This window comes from Onychomys torridus, chromosome 2, assembly GCF_903995425.1.
Source record: "Onychomys torridus chromosome 2, mOncTor1.1, whole genome shotgun sequence".
Lineage (NCBI taxonomy): Eukaryota > Metazoa > Chordata > Mammalia > Rodentia > Cricetidae > Onychomys > Onychomys torridus.
The window spans coordinates 148,749,732-148,771,873 of NC_050444.1; the positions used below are offsets into that span (position 1 = coordinate 148,749,732).

The 22,142-nt window shown below is 44.0% G+C and overlaps 1 protein-coding gene across 1 annotated transcript in view; it reads right to left on the bottom strand.

Annotated features, from left to right (window-relative positions):
* Clic4 (chloride intracellular channel 4) overlaps positions 1-22,142 on the bottom strand; it is a 62,351-nt gene that overhangs the window by 26,098 nt on the left and 14,111 nt on the right. The window contains exon 2 of the mRNA XM_036178495.1: positions 1,400-1,509. Within this exon, the coding sequence (XP_036034388.1) occupies positions 1,400-1,509 (110 nt within the window). The remainder of the gene's footprint in view (positions 1-1,399; positions 1,510-22,142) is intronic.

A 22,142-nucleotide genomic window follows, 5' to 3' on the forward strand; every position in this document is an offset into this window, starting at 1 on the left:
ACTCCTAACCACCCGAAATGTTTAAAAGGTAATCAGCAAACAGGACTGTGGCGTTTATGAATCTATGTCAAGAGCATTGTGTGGGGCTATGGGATAGTTCAGTGTTAACTTAGCAGACACAAGGCCCTGGGCTCAACATACACCATCAAAAAACTGAATATATTTCACTGCCAGAACCTAGATTTTCCATTGGTACAAGTATTTTTTTTTTTATTTTAATTTTGGTGTGTGTGTGCTGCCTTCATGTATATCTGTGTACCAACTGTGTGTCTGGTGCTCTCCAGAGGCCAGAAGAGGGTGTCTAATGCTCTGGAACTCGAGTTACAGACAGTGGTAAGCTGCCGTGTACATGCTGAGAATTGAAGCTAGGCTCTCAATAGGTTCTCCAGTAAAACAGCCAGCGCTTTGGAGCCAACTCTCCAGCCCCAAGAACAGGCTCTTACTGAACCTGGAGTTCACCATTTTGGCTAGGCTGACTGGCCAGAGAGCTATTGAGTCCCCAAAGCTATTGTCTTTGGGGACTGTGGGAGTGTAAGTGTTCTTCAGACACATTTGCTAAGTAAGGAAAAATAAAAGTTCTTGGATTTTTTTTTTAAAGCTTCCTACTTGTCAGAACTCTTCTTAGCCTCCCATATTATGGCCTACGGAAAGAAACCTAGCAAGACTACTCTTATTTTACACCATTTACATCATTTACATATCACAGAAAATACGTTATTCCCTGAAAAATAGGATAAATGAAACAGACCACACATTATTCAGCTTTCTAAAGCTCCTGTTCTTGTCCTCGTCCACCTCACACCATGACTGTCCCCAGTCTTTGTGGCACCAGCTGGGCAAGTGCTCTACCACTAAGCTACGTCCCCACCTCGGTTCTCCCTCAGGATCCAAATGCTGTTGTTTACATTTTAGCACACTTGAGATCAGAACATGTCAGCCAGAGAGCCAAAGCTCTTTGTGGCTCAGGTTCATACTGAGAAACTCAAGACTCTGCTGCATCCACATTAAAGCTTGGCTTCAGGTGCTGCTCAGATTTAAGGTTGACAGGGTCCAAGGAAAACCAGACTGCACAGCCAAGTGTGGCGAATGCACCAACGGAAATACTATGATTTGGAAATGTCACTGTTTTTTGGTTTGGGTTTTTCAGAACAAGGTTCTCTGTGTAGCCCTGGTTCTCTCTGTAGACAGGCTGGCCTCCAACTCACAGAGATCTGCCTGACTCTGCCTCCATTAAAAGCGTACACTATCACCCCCCCTTGTTTATTAAATCTAGCCTTACACAGAACCCTGACTGAATAACATGTGTTTCCTGCATGTGCAATCAAAGCAAAGGACAAGGAAAGGGTCCAAGTGACAGATAAACTACAAACTTGCATGCCAATTCCACGCCATGTCTTACCTTTTCAGGTCAACAGTTGTAACACTGAACACAACTCCTTTGAGCCACAGAATCATGAAGAGCCTCTGGGAAAAGGGGCAGTTTCCTATGCTTTCTCCATCGCTGCCGGCCTAGAAACAGAACCGAACATTTAAACACAAGATCAAAAAACAAGGACGCTCCTGCAGCACTTCCTATGAATTCCAACCAGAAACACTAGCAACGGCAAGGAGGATGAAATGCAGGTCTTATTGTTTTGGTCTTTCATTTGCCTCAGTTTCTCCTTAGAAATGACCAGTCCAGCTGGGCGGTGGTGGCGCACGCCTTTAATCCCAGCACTTGGGAGGCAGAGCCAAGTGGATCTCTGTGAGTTTGAGGCCAGCCTGGGCTACCAAGTGAGTTCCAGGAAAGGTACAAAGCTACACAGGGAAACCCTGTCTCGAAAAACCAAAAAAAAAAAAAAGAAAGAAAAAAAAAAAGAAAAGAAATGACCAGTCCAGTAGAGCACTGTCCCAGATGCTTTGTACTATGAAGGAGACTTTATTACCACTTTCCAGTGTGGCAGCCAGCAGCAACATCTGGCTAATGACTACTTAAAATAAGAATAGTCCCAATGTAATGAAGATTTCATTTTACTTATCTTTAGAAGTCTCATTTGTTCTGAGTTCAAGGCCAGCCTAGTCTACAGAGTGAGTTCCAGGACAGCCAGGGCTACACAGAGAAACTCTGTCTTGAAAAACCAAAAAATAAGGTCATATTTGGCTAATAGCTGTGTGATGGTTTGACTGAAATGTCCCTCATATTTTTTGGTATTTGAATACTTAGTCCCGGGTTTAGCTCTGTGGCAGAATGCTTGCTGGCCTAGCAAGCGCAAGGCCCTGTGTTCGGTCCTCAGCTCTGAAAAAAAAAGACAAAATAACTCGGTCCCCTGTTTGGTATGATCAAGAGGTGTGGCTTTGGTGGAGGAAGTATGTCACTGGGTATGAGTAAGGTTTCAAAAGCCTTAAGCCATTCCCAATTTGTTCTGTTTCCTATTTGTGGTCTGAGATGTGAGTTCTCAGCTGCTGCTCCAGCAGCCAAGCCCATTGCCTGCAAGCATGGTGCCTGCTGCCATGCTTCCCACTGTGATGATGACGGGCTCACTCTTATTCCTCTAGAGCCCTGCAGCCCAAAATAACTCCTTCCTTCTCTAAGTTGCCTTGGTCATGGTATTTTATCGCAGCAACAGAAGGTCACTAATACAGGCTGCTATGCTGAAACGTGCACCATGCCCGAGGATACACACATTCCTGACCCAGGCAAAGGCTGCCACAGGTTGAACAGTGTTCTTTTTGGAGGGTGGGGGGTGGGGGATGGGAGCTGGGGGAACAGGGTTTCTCTGTGTAGTCCTGGCTGTCCTAGAACTCACTTCAAAGACCAGGCTGGCCTCAAATTCACAGGGATCCACCTGCCCTAGTCTCCCAAGTTCTGGTATTAAAGGTGTGCACCACCACACCCGGCAACAGCATGCTGTATAAGGCAACATAAAACCAGAAAATTTATAAATGTCTGTCTTCAAAGAGTTCAATAACTGCCAATCATCTCCCATTAAAAAATAATCCAGGGCTGGAGAGATGACTCAGAGGTTAAGAGCACTGACTGCTCTTCCAGAGGTCCTGAGTTCAATTCCCAGCAACCATATGGTGGCTCACAACCATCTGTAATGAGATCTGGCACCCTCTTTTGTATACATAATAAATAAATAAATCTTAAAAAAAAAAAAAAAAAAAGAATCCACTATAAATATCCCATGTTATTCATGGAGCAAGAAAACAATCAGGCACTTGTACAAGCTTTTCCTAATCCTAGTTATTGAATGAACAGTTAACTTCCCTGAGGAAATTATGAACAAGGTAGAATTTTCCCAAGTCCAAGCCAAACAACTCTTTAATTTTTATTTGGTATGCTCCAAGATTAAAAGGGACAGGGTGGGGGGTGGGATGATAGTACATCCTATAATCCCAGCACTTGAGAGACAGAGGAAGGAAGGTCAGGAGTTCAAAGTTATCCTCTACTACATAGCAAGTAGGAGGCCAGCCTGAGCTACAATGACTCAGGACAGAAACATTCTAATCACTTCCACTAATCTTGCATAGTGTGGCCAAGAGCATTACTGTCTCATCCCGGTTCATTTGAACAACGAGTCCTTTTGGGGTTTGGACTTTTAAACAAAAAAGTGTGCAGGAAACATGGAAGTCCGTCCGCTTGTTTCCACACATAGCAAACACAACCACACGAGTGCCCAGGAGCAGAAGGCGATTTGCAGTACTACTCCCTATGCAACACACCAGGATTCTTGAGTTTCCTTTGGAGTAAAAGAAGCATTCGAGGCCAGGAGGTGGTGGTGCATGCCTTCAATCCTTTAATCTCAGCACTCAGGAGGCAGAGGCAGGCAGATCTTTTGAGTTGAGGACAGCCTAGTCTACAGAGCTAGTTCCAGGGCAGCTAGGGTTACACAGAGAAACCCTGGGAGTGGGGATGGGGGTTGGGGGCACATTTGAACTCCTAACATGTTTTTTTTTTCCTTTGGTTTTTCGAGACAGGGTTTCTCTGTGTATTTTTGCGCCTTTCCTGGAACTCACTTGGTAGCCCAGGCTGGCCTCGAACTCACAGAGATCGCCTGCCTCTGCCTCCCAAGTGCTGGGATTAAAGGTGTGCGCCACCACCGCCCGGCTAAATAGAAACCTTTTTTTTCTTTTTTTCTTTTCAGAGCTGAGGACCGAACCCAGGGCCTTGCACTTGCCAGGCAAGCACTCTACCACTGAGCTAAATCCCCAACCTCCTAACATGTCTTAAAGAAATTAAGTCTACAAAAAATACTTTCTATCCCATTTCTCTCCCTCCACAGACAATGCCTCTGTCATTTCCTAATACCAACTATGATCACTGATGATGCACATTCTGGGTTGGAGAAGGTACTGTTTTCCTAAAGGAACACTGGAACACTCAGAACGTCAGGAAAAAGTTACTGAATCCCTAACTAGCACTGAGTACTTAGTAGTTGAGAGTACAGCTCAATGATACAGTGCTTGTAAGGCCCTGGGTTCCACAGCCAATGCCAAAGCTTCCTCAATTAAATAACAGAAGTCACAAGGAACTCGGAAAAAAGAAACGAGGTACATCCATATAAAGAGAATCTCAGGTACCACTGTAATCAAAAATCATAGGATAGTGAAGTTTAATTTTAAAAAATACTAATTTTTATTAATAACAAAATATATACAGAATTTGTAGTCAAATGAATCACAAAGTAAGTCCTAATACTGCAAACTATATAAAAATTTACTTTCTAAAGCAAGTCTACTTTTTAGCTATATTGTGTTTTAAAATAATCCAAGAAGGGACTGGAAAGATTGCTCAGTCATTAAGAGCACTGGCTGCTCTCCCAGAGGACCCAGGTTCAATTTCCAGCACCCACGTGGTGTCCCACAACTGTGTGTAACTCCAGTTCCAGGAGATCTAAAGCCCTCTTCTAGCATCCATGAGCACCAGGCACAAACATATATGCAGGCCAGCACTCATACACATAAAATAAAAACGTACATTTTTTTTTTAAGAACGAAAAGGAATGGACAGGCGAGATGGTTCACCAGGTAAATCACACAGCTGATGACCTAAGTTTGATCCCCAAACCACATAATGGTGGAAGAAGAGACCCTACTCCACAAATTTGCCCACTGCCCTCCATACGTGTGCTGTGACAAGAATAAGAAGAAAGAAACAGTAAAATAGACAAGGAAAGCATTCAAAACCATCCTCACGGTGCAGAACTGCAATCTCAGAGAATCTGGGGTCGGTGCAGGAGCCCTGACTTCATTACAGGCACCACAGAGATCCAAAGGAAAAGCGTGTGCAGATAGGTCATACTGGGAAGCAGGAAGGTAGAGAAGGCACTTGCTTCTTGGCCAGTTCTCAGTTCTAAGGCTCCACACCGTGGTTGTCCCTAGCGGGACTCCTAGACTCCCTGTGCCCATAAGTGCCTCTCGCTAAGCTCAGGATTTAAAGAGAAGAGTCAAGCAGACCCAGGATTTACAATGAAAAATGCCTGGGGTTCCACTGAAAAACTCTACCCTGAATTTTTGAAAGGCAACCAACAGATGCCAATAGCAAGACGACAGATAGAAAGTTACATGGCAAAATACTTAGGAGCCATGATACAACTGCTTCAACCAGCCAGTATCAGTACCTTGAAACAAATGAAAAACGAGCAAGCCTCAGCAAAATAGTCTAAAGAGGAGACACAAAGAACCGCTAGTTATCTTAGAACTAAATAAGAGGCTCAATAGATAGGCTCTGCTGTGACTTTGTTATTAGTGTCCCCAAAGGTCCATTGGGAAAGGCCTGGTCCCATGGCCCACACGGAAGGCACTACAGTGGCTTATAAACTGGGGACTAGTAGGAGCTTTATGCCACTGTAGGCATGCCAGTGACAAGATTATGGAACCTCAGTGGGCAGTGGTGGCATAAGACTTTAATCCCAGTACTCAGGAGGCAGAGGCAGGTGGATCTCTGAGTTTGAGGTCAGCCTGGTCTGCAGAGCTAGTCCAGGACAGCCAGGGCTACGCAGATAAAGCCTGTCTCAGAAAAAGGAAAACAAAAACAAACAACAACAACAAAGAACATAATGGGACCTCAATAGCTTCCTCTTCTCTGTTGCTTCCTGACCAAAATCAGCAGTTTGTTCTGCTGTGGACTTCTAGCCACTGTCATCCAACTACTGCACCAGAGGCCCAAAGCTGTAACCTCAACACCATAAATCAAACCAAAACTCTTCTCTTCAGAGGCTATCTCGGATATTTTACATAGTAACAGGAAGCTGTAGCTAAAGCCGCCTCGAAAGTCAAATGGATGGCCCAGAGGAAAGAACCTATAAACTAAACGAGTACAAATCACTCCTTCTGAACAAAGGAGAAAAAGTAGGCTTAAAACCGAATATATGAAGCCAGGCATAGTGGCGCACGCCTTTAATCCCAGTGCTTGGGAGGCAGAGGCTGGCAGACATCTGTGAGTTCGAGGCCAGCCTGGTCTACCTAGTAAGTTCCAAGACAGCCAGAACTGCACATAGTAAGATACTATCTCAAAACAACAACAAAAGGAATATCAGCTGACTTTTGATAGATAGCATATGTCTGTGTTCCTAACACTCAGGAGACTGAGACAGGAAGATTACCAGTTCAGGGCCAGCCAAGGGTACATACAAACCATACTGGGAGGTGCGGGTGGGTCTTAGCACTCACTTGAGTTTTGTTCTGAAAGGGTGTTTCTGTCTACTATACCGCATGATGTGGCTCTTGCTCACTAGCTCTCCCTACTCCAGGCCTGCTCTAATTCTACAATTGCACAATACTGGCATTTAATGAGAAACCGCTGGATTAGCTCCCACATTGCAGAATAGGGGGCAGTAGCAGATGCCATGAATATTTTAATGTTTTACTAAGTCAAGGTTAAGGAACTGCTCACTTAGAAAACCTAGTTTAATCAGTCCTTAGAGCAGTCAGATTTAAAAATAACTAAGAGGGGGCTTTAACAACTTTCTCTGTTCCCAGCTAGGGGTGAGAGGTGATGATGACGAGGAGCAAAAGAAGCTGAGAGCTGAAGGGTCTCCTTATCATTCACTTTTTTCCCTCCACACATACAGAGCCATGTGTTACCAAGAGTGACTTAAGTTTTTAATACTCCATTTACTTTAGTGTAGATGCTATTGGTCTAAAGGAGATGCTTTGCAGGCGTGGAGGTGCACACCTGTAGTCCCCGAATGCAGGAAACTGAGGCAAGGAATGAGTTTCTGACTACTAGACTACACAGTGAATCTGAGGCCAACATTTCTTGCTCTATAGGTTCAAGACCCCATATCACAAAACAAAACCAAGGAGAACAGGAAGATAAGGAAGAAGAGCTGCCAGAACACTCAAATGACCTCCTTTGCTTTAGGTTTATTTACAAATCACAAAGGAGCAAGGTAAATGAATGCCCCAATGTCTATCACCTATCTTCAAGTTCTGGTCAGCCTGCTGACACCACTGTCTGCGCTCTCAAGGTCTCGATCTTTCCACTGGGTCTAGAGTACTCAGGAGTACCCAAGTTCAGACTCAGACACATCTGGAATTGAATAGTGACTTTATTACTTCATTAGCTGTGCAATCATCAGTAACCGACATCCATACACATGTAAGAGACTGGCTAGATCAGAGATCCATAGTGTCCAACATGCAGTAAGAGTTTAGTAAATGTTTGAGTTTAAAAACACTTCTTGCTGCCGGGCAGTGGTGGCGCACGCCTTTAATCCCAGCACTTGGGAGGCAGAGGCAGGCAGATCTCTGAGACCAGCCTGGTCTACAGAGTGAGTTCCAGAACAGCCAGGGCTATTACACAGAGAAACGCTATCTCAAAAAACAAAACAAAACAAAAAAGGGCTTGCTGTCAGTGCTACACAGAGAAGCCCTGTCCAGCTGAGTGGTAAGGCATCCTAGGTTCAAGCACAGTGAGAGACCAGGAGTTGGTGACTCTCTGGTGGGCAGACAGGGAGGGAGAGAGAGGAGCCAAGGCTAGTAATAAAGGTGGTAAATTTCCAATGGCTGGCTTCTTCTTTGTCCTCCTGTTGAGGGCAGCTTTTGTCTCCCACCAGCAGGCCCAACAATTTCAGGGCCTGATCACACAGTCACACAATAGTTGTGAACCCATCAGCTGTCCTGTATGTCCTCAAGCTCGCCAACCATAAGGTGGGGGAGGAAGGCTCTTGGCAGGCTTTAAGCCCCCAGGCCTCAGAAGAGCCTGGGTTTTCAGCTTCGCAGAGGTCTTCACTGTCTGCAGCCAGCATGCCTCCTCCTTCCTCACACTGCTCAACTGCTGGTTCTGTCTGCGGGGCTCGAGAGTTCTCTGCTGCTACCTGTTGGGCTGCAGATTCTAAGAATATTTTTTAATTTTCCCCCATAAATTTATTTTTATTGATGTGTTGTGCATGTGTGCTAGCTTGTCTATTGTATACAATGTGCGTGTGTGTGCATGTGCGTGTGTGCGTGCGTGCGTGTGTGTGTGTGTGTGTGTGTGTGTGTGTGTGTGTGTGTGTGTAGGGTCACTGAAATGTCTTAGCAGATAAAAGCTCTTGCAGCAAAGTTTGGTGGCCTGAGTTCAATCTCCATTGGGGCCCATGTAAAGATAGGAGAAAAACCTCCTCCACAAAGTTGTCTTCTGACAGACAGCACAAACACACACACTGTAACACACAAACCATGCCCACAGACATGCAATTAATTAGTAACAATTCCACATGATAAAATTGAGTGCAGTAATTGGAGCAAAAACAAAAATAATCTTTATTTAGGGTTATCAAAAATCTCAGGCCATGGCCAGCCTATACCACACCACAGTACTATAATTTGATAAATAAAGTCAAATGATATGGCATGCAGGGATCACTGTTTCCAAGCTCTGCATTTGCAAATAAAACAGCCAAGGACAAGATTGCAGACATGGTCTAGGACACAGCCAGAGCTTCATAACAGAAACCCTGTCTCAAAAGAACAACAAAGACAGACAGCAGACTTGTGATGTGCCCACTTCCTTGTGCCGCATCAGCATCAATGGCTCCTGAAGCCTAAGGCACTGAGACAGGAGCTGGCTGATCCCTTTTCAATCATACACAACCAAGCAAGGATAGATGCGACTCCAGGCCAGCACAAGAGCTTTTACCTCTCAAGATGAACTCTGCTCTTGCAAAGCAAGCTCTTCGAATTAATCCAGTTAGTACTTGGATCGGCTCACTCAGCAGAGGGTGGTAGTAGCTAGGAGCACTCACCTAGACACAGACTCTCAGATAACCCACCCACTCCCTCTAGTCAAGTGACCTGCTCTTGCTAGGCTGTTTGCCTCTTTTACCAAAAAAAAAAAAAAGACTGTTCGGATGTCATTGGATTGTTACAGGAATCAACAGTTAACACATACAAAGCATTAGAAATAACACGAGGCTCCAAAGTAAGGGGTAGAAGAAGCTGCTGCTCATTATATGTCCTTTCTTACTTTTCAGTATGTGTAATTCGTATGCAATAAACATAATTAACATATAAATTTACAGTATTTAGCAATATGGACATAAACCTTCCCTCCCCCTCCCCTCCAAAAAGGCAAACCAAAACCTTTCTACCTAAAATATACGAAAATGAAGTAGGGTTCCAGAATGAATGTAGACAAGCTCTGGAGAGAAGAAAATCTGTTTGAAAAGTCCACAGAAGCAGGACTTTCAAATACCTAGAAACAAAGCCTTTAATGAAAAAAATTTAAATGTAAATTATAGGAGATCCCACCTCTAGACATGATTCAGTATATCTGCAGTGGGGGTCTGACATTGCAGTTTTTACAAAACACTTCTAGTAATTCTGATGCATTTGGTGAGTACATTGAACTTTCATAAACACTGACAAAGAAAAAAAATTGAGGGGGGGAAAAATCAACACCTGGAAAGAATTTGCTCCATGGTTAAACTCTTCTTTGGACTCTGCTCTTTGAAGGCCAGTAACTGATAACCAGTTGGTAAACAGCAATGTGTGTTTCCCCCACCCCCTATTAAAAGAATGCTTCTTGGCCCAAACTGGTAGTGCATGCCTTTAATCCCAGCACTCAGGAGGGAGAAGCAAGGGGATCAGAAGTCATCTTCAGCTATAAAGCCAGCTAAAGAAAAGCTAACCTGTGTTACATGACATTCACCTCCCCCTCCCGGAAAAAAGGAGGGGCTGGAGGCGATGGCAAAGTCTTTTTTTTTTTTTTTTTTTTAAAGCAGGGGTAGAGAGGGTAGGGTCTGGAGAGGTGGCCTAGCAGTTAGGAGCACTTCCTGCTCCGGCAGAGGGACTGAGTTCAGTTCCCAGCACCCACTGAAAACCCACAACTTCTCCCTCCTCCAGTACCTGTGTACACATGAGCATACAAACATAAAAATTAACGATTAATAGTTTTAAAGTGGATGGAAGCTGGGGTAGCCTACTTACTTTCCAGAAGCAAGTAGGCTAGGATAAGGAGACAGATCAGTGATTAAGAGAGCTTGCTGATCTTCCAGAGAACCCAGTTTCAATTCTCAGCATCCATGTCTGTCTGCAATTCTGGTTCCAGGGTCCTGACACCCCCATCTGGCCTCAGCAGGTACCAGGTACATGAGTGATGCACAGACATATATTCAAAACATCAGACATATATGCAAAATATCTGTATGCATCAAATAAAAATGGTAGGCAGTTCCTGGGGAACAGCAGCCAAGGCTGACCTCTGACCTTTTACGCACACACACACACACACACACACACAAACGTCTCTGTCCATTCCTTACTCATGTGAGAACCCAAATGAACCCAAAAGAGATCCAAAGAAAGAAAGAAGATTTAACTCCCGCCCTCCTATTACCTGTAGTCTATAGTGCTTACCCTGATGAGAACTCAGTGAAATTTTCAGCCTAAAATACAATGAAGTTCCCCAACCTCATCTCAAGTAAAGTAACACTTGTTTAACATTTTCTCAAAAGTGCCATAAGTTGCCCAGTGGTGGCGCACACCTTTGATCCCAGCACTAAGGAGGCAGAGGCAGGAGGAGGATCTCTGAGTTCAAGGCCAGTCTGATCTAGAGTGAGTTCCAGGACAGCCAGGCCTGTTACATAGAGAAACCCTATCTTGGTAAAAACCAAAAGGAAAAGGAAAAAGAAAGGAAGAAACTTCTGAGTTACTCTAGCCCAAACCCATCATCCAACCTCTCAAGCTCAGTTGCAGCAGATGGTGAGGCCTTGTAAAGATCGTAGCTCTGGGGCCCTGATCAAGGTTCTCCACCTTCACAGAGTGATGCTAGAGCAAGCCTATCCCTTCTTCGCGGTCATGACTCTCCTCGTGGTCTCCTGAGTCACTGCTGTGCACTGTCCCTCTTCCTGTCTGCATGCCTACGGCCTGTGCTGGACTTTCCTCATCTCATGTTTTTCTAACTTCCCATGGGACTTCATCTGCTCTAAATACTTTACCACTCACTAGCTTTCATTGGATGGTTAACAATTGCAAAGAAGGTGTTTTAGGCCAGTGCCTTAGAAAGGTATTGCTTTTTCCTGACATATTTTTATCAAAAATTTAAATTAAGGAGCCTAGGGTGTACTTCAGTTTGTAGATGGCTTGCCTAGCAAGCATGAGACCCTTCGCACAGCACACACTGGGCATGGTGTCACACACCAGCTAACTCCTGTACTTCGAAAGTAGAATTAGGAGATCAGAAATTCAAAGTCACACTCAGCTGCATAGAGAATTCAAAACCAGCCTGAGCAACGTAGATTCATATTTATTCTTTCATCCATATTCTCTCTCTCTCTCTCTCTCTCTCTCTCTCTCTCTCTCTCTCACACACACACACACACACACACACACACACACACACACACACACACACACACACACACACGAGTAAGAGAGCTGGGGCAGAGCTTGGTAGTAAAATACTTTTCTCACATGCAAAGGGCCTGGGGTTCAATTCCCAGAATCTATCATACCTACACAGACACACAAACACACACACCGAAGATTCTAGAAGGGCCCCCTTGGATGTGACTGCTGTAGCAGAACTGATAGGATCCTGACATTGAAATCAATAGCAGAAGACAGAGCCAAGAGTCAGGAAGAAAGAGCTGGCATCTGATGTGCCTGCCACACACAGCCATCCATACTGTTACTGTACTTTTATCCATGTATTTCCTTGGCTGCCATGGCCACACTGAACTCAGATTTTCTATTATTCACAATCACAAGTAGCAATGTCAACACTGTCATTTACCATTAGTTTAGACTAGCTGGAAGGGCTGGGGTTAGTTCAGGAGGTTTAATCCCCAGCACTACAAAAAGGGGCAGCCCTAGTGTGGGGAATGGAAGACTGTGTGCTGAGGACCAAGGGAAGGAAAGCTCTTTCAGGACAGAAGTGCCAGCATCCCAGGGTGCCACTCCATCTATAATTAGCTCTTTCCCACAGGCTGCCATCTAGACTGTTCTACGCCGCCATGAGTGAGCTGGGTAGTATTTGCCCCCTGAGGTCTGAGAGCAGAACATTACACAGAACGCCATGTGCCTGGAACCCAGCTCTATTTTCTCAGCATTGTACACACCCTCATCTCCAAGCACTACAGCAGGCAAACAATCGGGAATGAACAGACCTGATCTCGTGAGGATAAATACTCCAGGCCCCTGTCCTTTCTCTGAGTACTTGACTACCCTTGGGCACTTAGTGATGTTGGAATATCTCACAGACATCACCTAGACTAAGAAAAATGGAGTTTCTGAACTAGACTCAGTGAGCACAAGACCAGGCCACAAAAGACATCTGAAACATTAAAAGGCAGATTTTTCTGCTCAAAGAAGAAATGATCCATTGGTTTGTTTAACAAATGTTTACCAAGAGCTTGCTTGCTTGCTTGCTTGCTTGCTTGATTTTTTTCAAAACAGGGTTTCTCTGTGCAGCCTTGGCTGTTCTAGAATTCATTCTGTAGATTGGACTGGCCTCAGACTTGAACTCAGAGATCTACCTGCCTCCCAAATTCTGCCACAGGCCCAGCCTTGATAGAGTATTGAACTCAGTGTCTCTAACAGGGCTGAAAGCAGAATGCCTGCCTGGTTTTGAAGTTTGAAGCACACTGGTGCTTCTACTTAACTACCTGTGTGATACTAGAGACTTATGTAACCTCTCTGGTTCCCAAATTTTTCCTCCATAAAATGAGGAAGAACATGCACTTCAAATTATTATAGCTATCCAATGAGTAAATACATGAAATCTCTAAAGACAGTCAACATGTGGAAAGTGATCAGTAAGAACAAGGCAGAGTGTAGTTCGGAGCTTCGAGCGTAGCAGGAGGAAGAATCTAGAGATCACTCAAGAAAGGAATGAAAGGAATTGATATAGGGACACCAAGGCCAAAGTCCAACTTCCATTTAAGGCAGTAAGGACCTACCGAGGGGAAAAATCAGGCTGAGGTATGGGACTGATGACAGACAGATGGAGCCGGGCTGGGCAGGGCTGGCTAGAGGCAATGGAGACAGAAGGAAAGTGTCGTCAAAGCAAACCAGAAAGTACAGCCATTTGTTTGCCGGGACAATGGCTGGATGACAGGAAATAACAGAGACCTGGAAAGGCTCGGGAACCTTAGGGTTAAACACCTAGGTAGAGAAAAGCCTCACGGTGGGGGGGTGGGGGGAGCTACAGCCTGCTGCAGGGTAGTGTCCAGCCCTTCAAGACACAGTAAAGGGGTCTATTCCCCTGAACAGTCTACAAACCAAAGCCATTCCCAAGCTCAGCACACACTTGGGGAGAGAGGTAGGTAGGAATGAGAAGGTTCTTTTCTTCTTCACATTTAAGAAAATGCATCCAGGTGGTGGTTAAAGCCTTTAATCCCAGCACTCAGGAAGTAAAGGCAAGAGGATCTCTGTGAGTTCAAGGCCAGCCTGATCTACAACGTTAGTTCCAAGACTGTCAGAGCTGTTACACAGAGGGGGAAAATTTTTGAAGAAAATGCACCAAATGTTTATAAATGCTGCACAAATATTAAATTGTGAGCTGGAGAGATGGCTCAACGGTTAAGAGCACTGGCTGCTCTTCCATAGGTCCTGAGTTCAATTCCCAGCACTCACATGGCAGCTCACAACTGTCTGTAACTCCAGTTCCAGGGAATCTGACACCTTCATAACAATACACATAAAATAAAGTTAAATTATTTTAAAAAATATTAAACTGCTTAAATATAATAGAACTTGATTTTTAAAATACTGAGTGCATTACTGGAGGGAATTAACACCAGTTGAGAATGCCCCAGTACTCTGGGGTTCCCTACTTGGAGCACATGCTGAACAGGAAAAAGGGGGTTCTAATCTGTATAAAATCAAACCTGGACTGTCTCAGCCAGAATCTTTCTTAAAAATACCATGTCAGGTGGAGAAAACCCAGACACTCCACCTGAGCAGAGCAGGACCAGATAAAAACTGCTTATCCGCATTCACTGCCCAGGAGACACAGTGGCTGCTCTTTCTTCAGAAGAAATTATAAACCATAGAATTTAAAACCTTGACTGCAAGTGATCCCACCTCCTTCCCTGGGGACCCATCTTTTTTTCTTCCAAATGCTTCAATAAAAACACATTGTAAGGTGGGCATGGTGGCACACACCAGTAAGTACAGCACTTGGTGAGAGGGGACGAAGGACAGAGGCAGGGTATCAGGAATTCAAGGTCATGCTCAGCTTTATGGTGAACTCAATGTCAGCAACACAAGAGAAAGAACACAATTGTAACCCTGCACTCAGAGGCTGAGGCAGGAGAACCACTGTCAGTTCTGAGACAGCCTGTTCCCCAGCAAAAAAGAAAAAGGAAAAACTCTTAGGAACAGCAGGGGTCAGTCAGCACATCCCTAGAACTCTCAGCAAGTTTGAGGCCTGCCACAAAAACTACATAAATGTCTGGAGAATTGGCTCGGAGTTAAGAGGTCTTGCTGCTCTTCCAAAGGACCTGAGTTTACATTGAGGTCAGTCAGCTTAAAAATGCCTGTAATTCCAGCTACCTCCAAACACCTGCACACACATGCTATACACAGACATACACACATAAATAAAAATAAATCTTTAAAAACTAAATAAACAAACTGGGCAGCGGTGGCACATGCCTTTAATCCCAGCACTCGGGAGGTAGAACCAGGTGGATCTCTGTAAATTCAAGGCCAGCCTGGTGAGAGTCTGTCTCGAAAAATAAAACTAAAACTAAATAAACAAAGATTATAGTGAGTTCCAGGTCAGTCAGGGCTACATAGTGAAACCTCATCTCAAAAAACAAACAAAATTAATGTAAATAATCCCCCCCCCCTTTTTTTTTTCCGAGGCAGGATCCCACTGTATAGCCCTGGCTGCCCTGAAACTCACTACTATTTGGTCCAACCTGGCCTCACACCTGCCTCTGCCTCTCAAGTGCTGGGATTAAAGGCATGCATCACCAGGCTTCACTATGCTTCACTATAAATAGTACCTTTATTTAACTCAACACATCTAAAACATTATCATCTCAACCTAGAGCGTTGGCCTAGAATTGGTGGCACACACCTTTAATACCACCACTCGGGAGGCAGAGGCATGGGGATCTCTGTGAGTTCAAGGCCAGCATGGTCTATAAAGGAAGTTCCAAGACATTCAGGGGCTACACAGAGAAACCCTGTCTCCAAACACCAAAACAAAAGAGAAAAGAACACAAAGCATTACAGTCTTTGAGTCTAGTGCCTATGTTGTAAGTGTAGTGCCTCCAATTCCAATTGAACATGGTCCAAGTACAAGTGTCACCCGAGGCAGTGCCATGATGCCTGAGGGTGGATGTCTACAGAGAAAAGCCCCTGGGAAACTTCTGCCACATCATGTCACCACAACCACAGACTGAAGACACGAGCCAGACAGACCAATTCCACACCCCAGCTCTCCTGAAAGGCTTGTTCTTATTTCAAGCACAAAGTTTTTCTTCCCTAAAGTTAACTTAAATACATATAACTACAACCTAAATTATCAAGAATACTGGGAATGAATGAAAACAATCAAACAATGAAAAATTCCTTCCATCTGTGCTATGGCAGCTACCTAAATTTATTTATTTTTAAAATATACTTATTTTTATTTTATGTGCCTTGGTGTTTTATGATGGGTGCTGGGTCCCCTGGAACTGAGTTACAGACAGTAGTGAGCTGCCATGTGGGTGCTGGGAATGCTGAGTCATCTCTCTAGCCTCACTAACTTAATTTTATGTGCAACAGCTATTTCTTTTTTGTTTGGTTTGGTTTTGTCTCCCTAACTCCCAACCCCAGTAGCAGGATTAAACCCAGGGCCTTGCACATATTAGGCAAGCACTCTTTGAGCCAGAGTCTCAAGGAGATGCCCAGAGGGGCAAGGACCTCACTCTGCAGCACAGGCAGGCCTGGACTTGTGTCCCTCCTGCCTCAACATCCTAAGGAGCTGGGACTACACAGGCCTGTGTAGACCACCTGAATAAGAGTTCAACTATGAAATCAAAATCTTAAGTTTTTCCTTCCAAATATATCTAAATTTTCTAGGTAGTTTTTTCTTTAAGAGATTACATGTTCCAGGCCTGGAAGCTGAGGAAGAAGGACTACTTTGTTCAGGGCTAGCCTGAGCTACATAAGACTGTCTCAAACACAAAACAAAACAAATTCAGAACATAAATAAGTTTATGTGAGGGTAAACTAAAAACAGAATTACAGCCAGGCAGTGGTGTCGTGCTGCATGCTTTTAATCCCACCACTCAGGAGGCAGAGGTAGGTGGATCTCTGAGTTCGAGGCCAGCCTAGTCTACAGAGTGACTTCCAGGGCAGCCAGGACTACACTTGAAAACTAAATTTTAAAAAATTATAAACAAAATTATCTTACTTCAGCTATTAAAACTTAATATTCAGAATTCCTATTTGCCTCCTTAGCAGACTTATTTTTTTAATCTGAATAGTATATGAGCATGTTTATTACTGAAATTTTTAGTTACCATTTAAAGACAGTCCCAAAAGAATATGATAAAGGCAAATTTAAACTGTCCCTCTGTGTCTACCTTACTTTAGATACAACCAAACTCCTTTATCACTCAAGTAGTTTATTTGGAATAAGTAAAGTCAGTCCAAATGTTTTTAATTTTCTCAGATTGCCTCCATATTGCTAAGCACTTTGATCCATCTACATTTGTTTTCAATCCACTATGTCTGATTGTGAAAAGTTAATTTTCTGGACCAGACTATGGACCTGAGAGGTCTCAACTTTCTCCCACTCCCCGATTTTTGAGCAGGGTCTCCTATAGTCCAAGGCTGCCCTTGACTTCACTGCATAGACAAGATGACAGTGAACTTCTGAGCCTCCTGTCCACCTTCTAGTTACATGTGCCATCAGGTCAGTTTATGTGATGCTGAGAATCAGCCCCTGAGCCTCGAGCATGCCAGGCAAGCACTCTACCATCTGAGCTGCACATGCACCATAGGCCAAGCTTTCACTTTCTGTCTGGGTCTCTACTCAAGCCCAAGGCTACAACCTTGGCATATAAAATAAACCTAGCCTAGCCTAGACAGCACCCACTTTACAGACAATAGCAGAGACCTATTACCATACATGCAGGAGTTAAGCCTGGCCTGCCAGTTACATGACTTTAAGACTTTAACACCCTTGCTAACCTGTTATTAAGTTGAGACCAGTGGCTATAGAATAAGCTCCTGGCCAAACCCAAATTGCATGTTGTAAGTTTAAAGACCAAATAGACTTTTATCTGTGGCATTTGCTATGATGTAAGATGGAACACCAACCACACCAGCAACAAACATAATATTCTCTGCAGGCTTTTATACCTGTAATATGCAGAAAAGTTTGACCCAGAATCCTAACAAATATTTACTAAGTTAATGGATTCTCCCCTGTATCTCCATTTATCCTAATATGATAGGTAGACTTGTAAAAGATGAAATAAACTCATTTTTTCCCTCATTTTTATGACAACATTCCTGGCAAAAGCAGCTTAAGGCAGAGTTTGTCTGGCTTACAATGTGAGAGGCCAGCCTACCATGGAAGGCAAGGAAGGCACTAGAGGAGAGCATGTGGCCACTCTGCATGCACCATCAAGAAGCACACAATGGATGCTGGCCCACAGCTCGTTTCCTCCTTTCCCTTTTATTCCAGCACATGAGGAAGGCGCCCACCTTTGGGGCAGATCTTCAGTCCTCTGTTACACCTCTCTAGAAATACCCTTGGACACTCCCAGGTGTGTTTCTTGGGTGATTACAAATCCAGCCAGAAGACAATGAAGCCTGACCATCACACGTGGCCTCTTGGCTAAGTGAAGATTAACCAGAACACCCCTGATCCTGAACTCCTGGAATTCACCTCAGCCAGGAACAAAGCTTGAGAAAGGATTCGGAAGAATGGCAGAATGGGGACCAGCTGGACCAGAGAGAAGGGACTCATTCCGCTAAGGCAGCAAGAGGTCAGAGAAGAACAGTGCAGAGCTATCTCAACTGATGCTTGGAGAACATTTCACTTTGTAAACTGACTCCCTAAGACCCTTGAAATGTGTTGAGTATTAGTTCTGCTCCAAGCTATCCATCCTGAGATGCCATGAGCAGCCAGGCATTGTGGTACATGCTTGGGACTTCAGCACTTGGGTGGCCAAGGAAGGAGAGCTCTGCAAATCTCAGGTCAGCCAGAACGAGAGTCGGACTATCTAAATAAATAAATTTTCAAAAACTTTTTAAAGTTATGCCTTTTATACGGCCATGGTGACTTCTCATAACTAAATAAATCCTAACATTCGGAAGGCTGAGGAGGCAAGACGACTGCCGTAAGTTTGAAGCTAGCCTGGACTCTACAGTGAGTTACAGCCAGCTTGGGATAGAATAAGATCTCCTCTCAAAGTTAAAAAAAAAAAAAAGAATCCCAGCACTTGGGAGGCAGAGCAGGCAGCTCTACCTGAGTTTAAGGCCAGCCTGGTCTACAAATTGAGTTCAAGGACAGCAAGGGCTGTTACATAGAGAAACCCTGTCTCAAAAAACTTTAAAAAAAAAAAAAAAAAAAAAAAAAAAAAAGGAAGGGGAAGGGGAAGGGGAAGGAAAGGAAAGGAAAAGAAAAGGAAAGAAAAAGATATGCCACAAGCAAATCCAAGGCTTCCTTAGAAGCATGTACGTTCTCTGTGGTTGGGCGTCTTGGCACGCTTGCAAAGGGCTCCGGGAAGGGTCACAAGAGCTGAACACATTTACTAAGAGTAAAAATGCTGTGGAGCTCCAAGAGCCCTTATCTAAGAACAAAATGTATTCTGGCCCAAACCAGGAGATTTATCCCATCCTTCGGTTCTCCGCTACCTCTATAAGCAGCCAAACTGAGCAAATCTTATTGTTACTTAACCAATGAAAACACTGAACAACAAAAAATTACATAGGACATGCTTCTGACACAAGTCCAGCCCAAGTAAAAATACCTTTGACAAAGGCTTAACTGATAAAGCCAGCCTGAAAGGAGACGAGAAGAAAATGAGAAGGTCAAGACATTTTAGCTCTTTACTCTAAGAGTCCTTACAAATGGTTTGGTATATGTTAAGGGGCAGAGGTCCATGAACAAGACCACAGACTAATCCATGTAGTAGCCTTTTCAGGGAGCCAAAAAGCCAGGGAGGCAGATTGAAAAGTACTGGCAGACCTCATTAGCCCTGCTTAGGAAACTGTGTAAGTGTGACCTCACCCCTGGATCACACAGCTATATTTAGTTTATACCTAATATGGATGAAGTCCTGAACGGAGCCATTTCCTCTCTCCACAAAAAGAAACTTCCTTGCTTTTCTTCTATCAACAATGCAAAGGGTGGGCTTTTCTGAAGGGGGAGTTTTAAAAAAGAAAAGAAAGGGAAGAGAAACAACTTGAGAAACACATTAACAAATTAGGATGTAGCTTATTAAACTTGGCCCAGTTTGACATTTCTAAACTGGAAAACAATTCTGAAATCAAAACACATGATGTGCAAGCGAGGCCCCTCTGTTGTGCTTCTAGAGAGACCCTTTAAAGTCTTTTACAAGGGACTAATCAACCAGGCCCCAAAACACAACCCTGTAATTTCCTTCTAAATGTTATCGGAGGTGTTAGGGTTGTCACTCTGTGGTAGAGCACAGAGCGACATGTGTGAGGCCCCGGGTTCAAGAGTCAGCACCTAAAAACAAAGGGGTGGGAAGAAGAAAAAAAGGAATTCAGACAGAACTCTCAGCGACGCTGTGCAGACCCCAGCCTGTATTTATGGCCTCTCGGGACCTCACATGTGACACAGAACTGACATGCCTATTTCAGAGTTTATGTGAGGATTAACTTGGCTAACACATATAAAAGGCTGGCATACTATGCCTGGCCCATAATCAGCACCCAGAGCTGTCTATTATCCTGACTTTAGTATCTTGGCTTTTTATCAGTTTACTATGTCCTGTGTGGGAGTAAATTAAGTACTTTCAAAAAGTTTATAACATTATAATAAAATAAAAGATAAAGTCATTTTATGATCCTTGAGTCACCTACTAATTATAGGCATACACTCAAGTTTTACAGCTTTATTACCATCCCACTGTGATAGAAAGATGAAACTAGACACTTAGACTCTAGAAATGAAGACTAGGAGGCTGCAACTCCACCCTTACCCCTTAAAAACCACTAGCCGGTCAGGATAGCACACACCTTTTCCTCCCAGCATTCAGGAGGCAGAAGCAAGACACCTGAGTTCTAGGCAAAGTCTACATCAGGAATTCCAGGCTGGCTAGAGATGAAAATTCTAAGCATAAAGCCTGTAAATCAGGGTGTGGTAGCACAAGCATGTAACCCAACACTCAGAAAGCAGAGGCAGGAGGATTTCAATTTCAGTGACAGCCTGGGCTGCATGGACTCTCTCAAAATGGAAAAAAAAAAAAAATTGGGGGTTAGGGATTTAGCTCAGTGGTAGAGCGCTTGCCTAGCAAGTGCAAGGCCCTGGGTTCGATCCTCAGCTTAAAAAAAAAAAAAAAAAAGACAAAAAAATTCATGTAAATTTAAACTACCTCTATTTCTTCTGTTACAACTTAAATGGACTCAAAATCTCTTGGGATGGAGAAGATTTTAAAACATCCATACACATCTATGTTTCCCCTTAAGAAAGCATTATTTAATGCTAGTTAATATATGACCAATCAATTTAATAATTGCATACAATAAAAATGCATGGAATCTGGAAGGACGGGAAGCCTAACATCAATAATTAAAAGTACTCCTACAGAACCTCTCTTTGCAATGTCACAGACTGATTCTTGACCTCTTTTGGAATCTCCCTTTAGAAGAGGAGGCGGAGAAAAACACTCTTCCTAAGGCTTTAGCCAGAGTCCCGAGAGCGAGGCAGGACTCAGATGGAGCTCATTGTCAGGCACCTGGTGACTTCCAGCATAACTGTGAGCTGCAGTTACCTCAGAAAGGAGGCCCAACTGATCCTGGGACTTCTTCCGTCACACTAACTCCTCACTTCTGATTTCCAAGGGAAAGTTCTCCATTTCTTTGCCAAGCCAGCCAAGCAGATCTTCGTTAACATCCCAGAGGCTGAAGCACACATACTGCACACATAACTAACCACAGGCCAGTGCAGTCTTAACTGTATCCCAGAGGAAGCATGACAAGTGAGTGGGCCCACTGTGTGTCACACTCTAAGTGGTTTTCTTACTAAGACTTTTAATCTTACCAAAGCCCAAGAGTCAGGTTCTACTACCTCAGTGGGGACACCAAGTGAAGCGGGGAGTCAGGAGTTAAAGACAGCTGCATGATAGCTCTGGCATCCAATTTTTTAAAATAAAAGTGTGGGGGTGGGTATACATGCCACAGCATGCATGTAGGGGTCAGAGGACAAACTTGGGTGTGGGTCCTCACCTTCCACCTTGTTTAGACAGGCTCTCTCTTATTCACTACTACTCATGTGGACTAGCTGGCCTGCAGGCCTCTAGAGACTCTCATGTGTATCTGTCTGTCTCCCAGGAGCATTGAGATAACAGCCATGCTACTCTGGCTTGCTGGGTACTGGGGATCCAAACTCAAGTCCTCAGACTAGGATGGCAAGCACTTTCCCCACTGAACCCTCTCCCAGCTCAGGGAAGGTGGGGAAAGGAGGGTAAGAAAAAGTTAAGCTTGCATTTGAGTATACCCTAAGAACCGCTTTGAGATACTAAAGCAAAGCG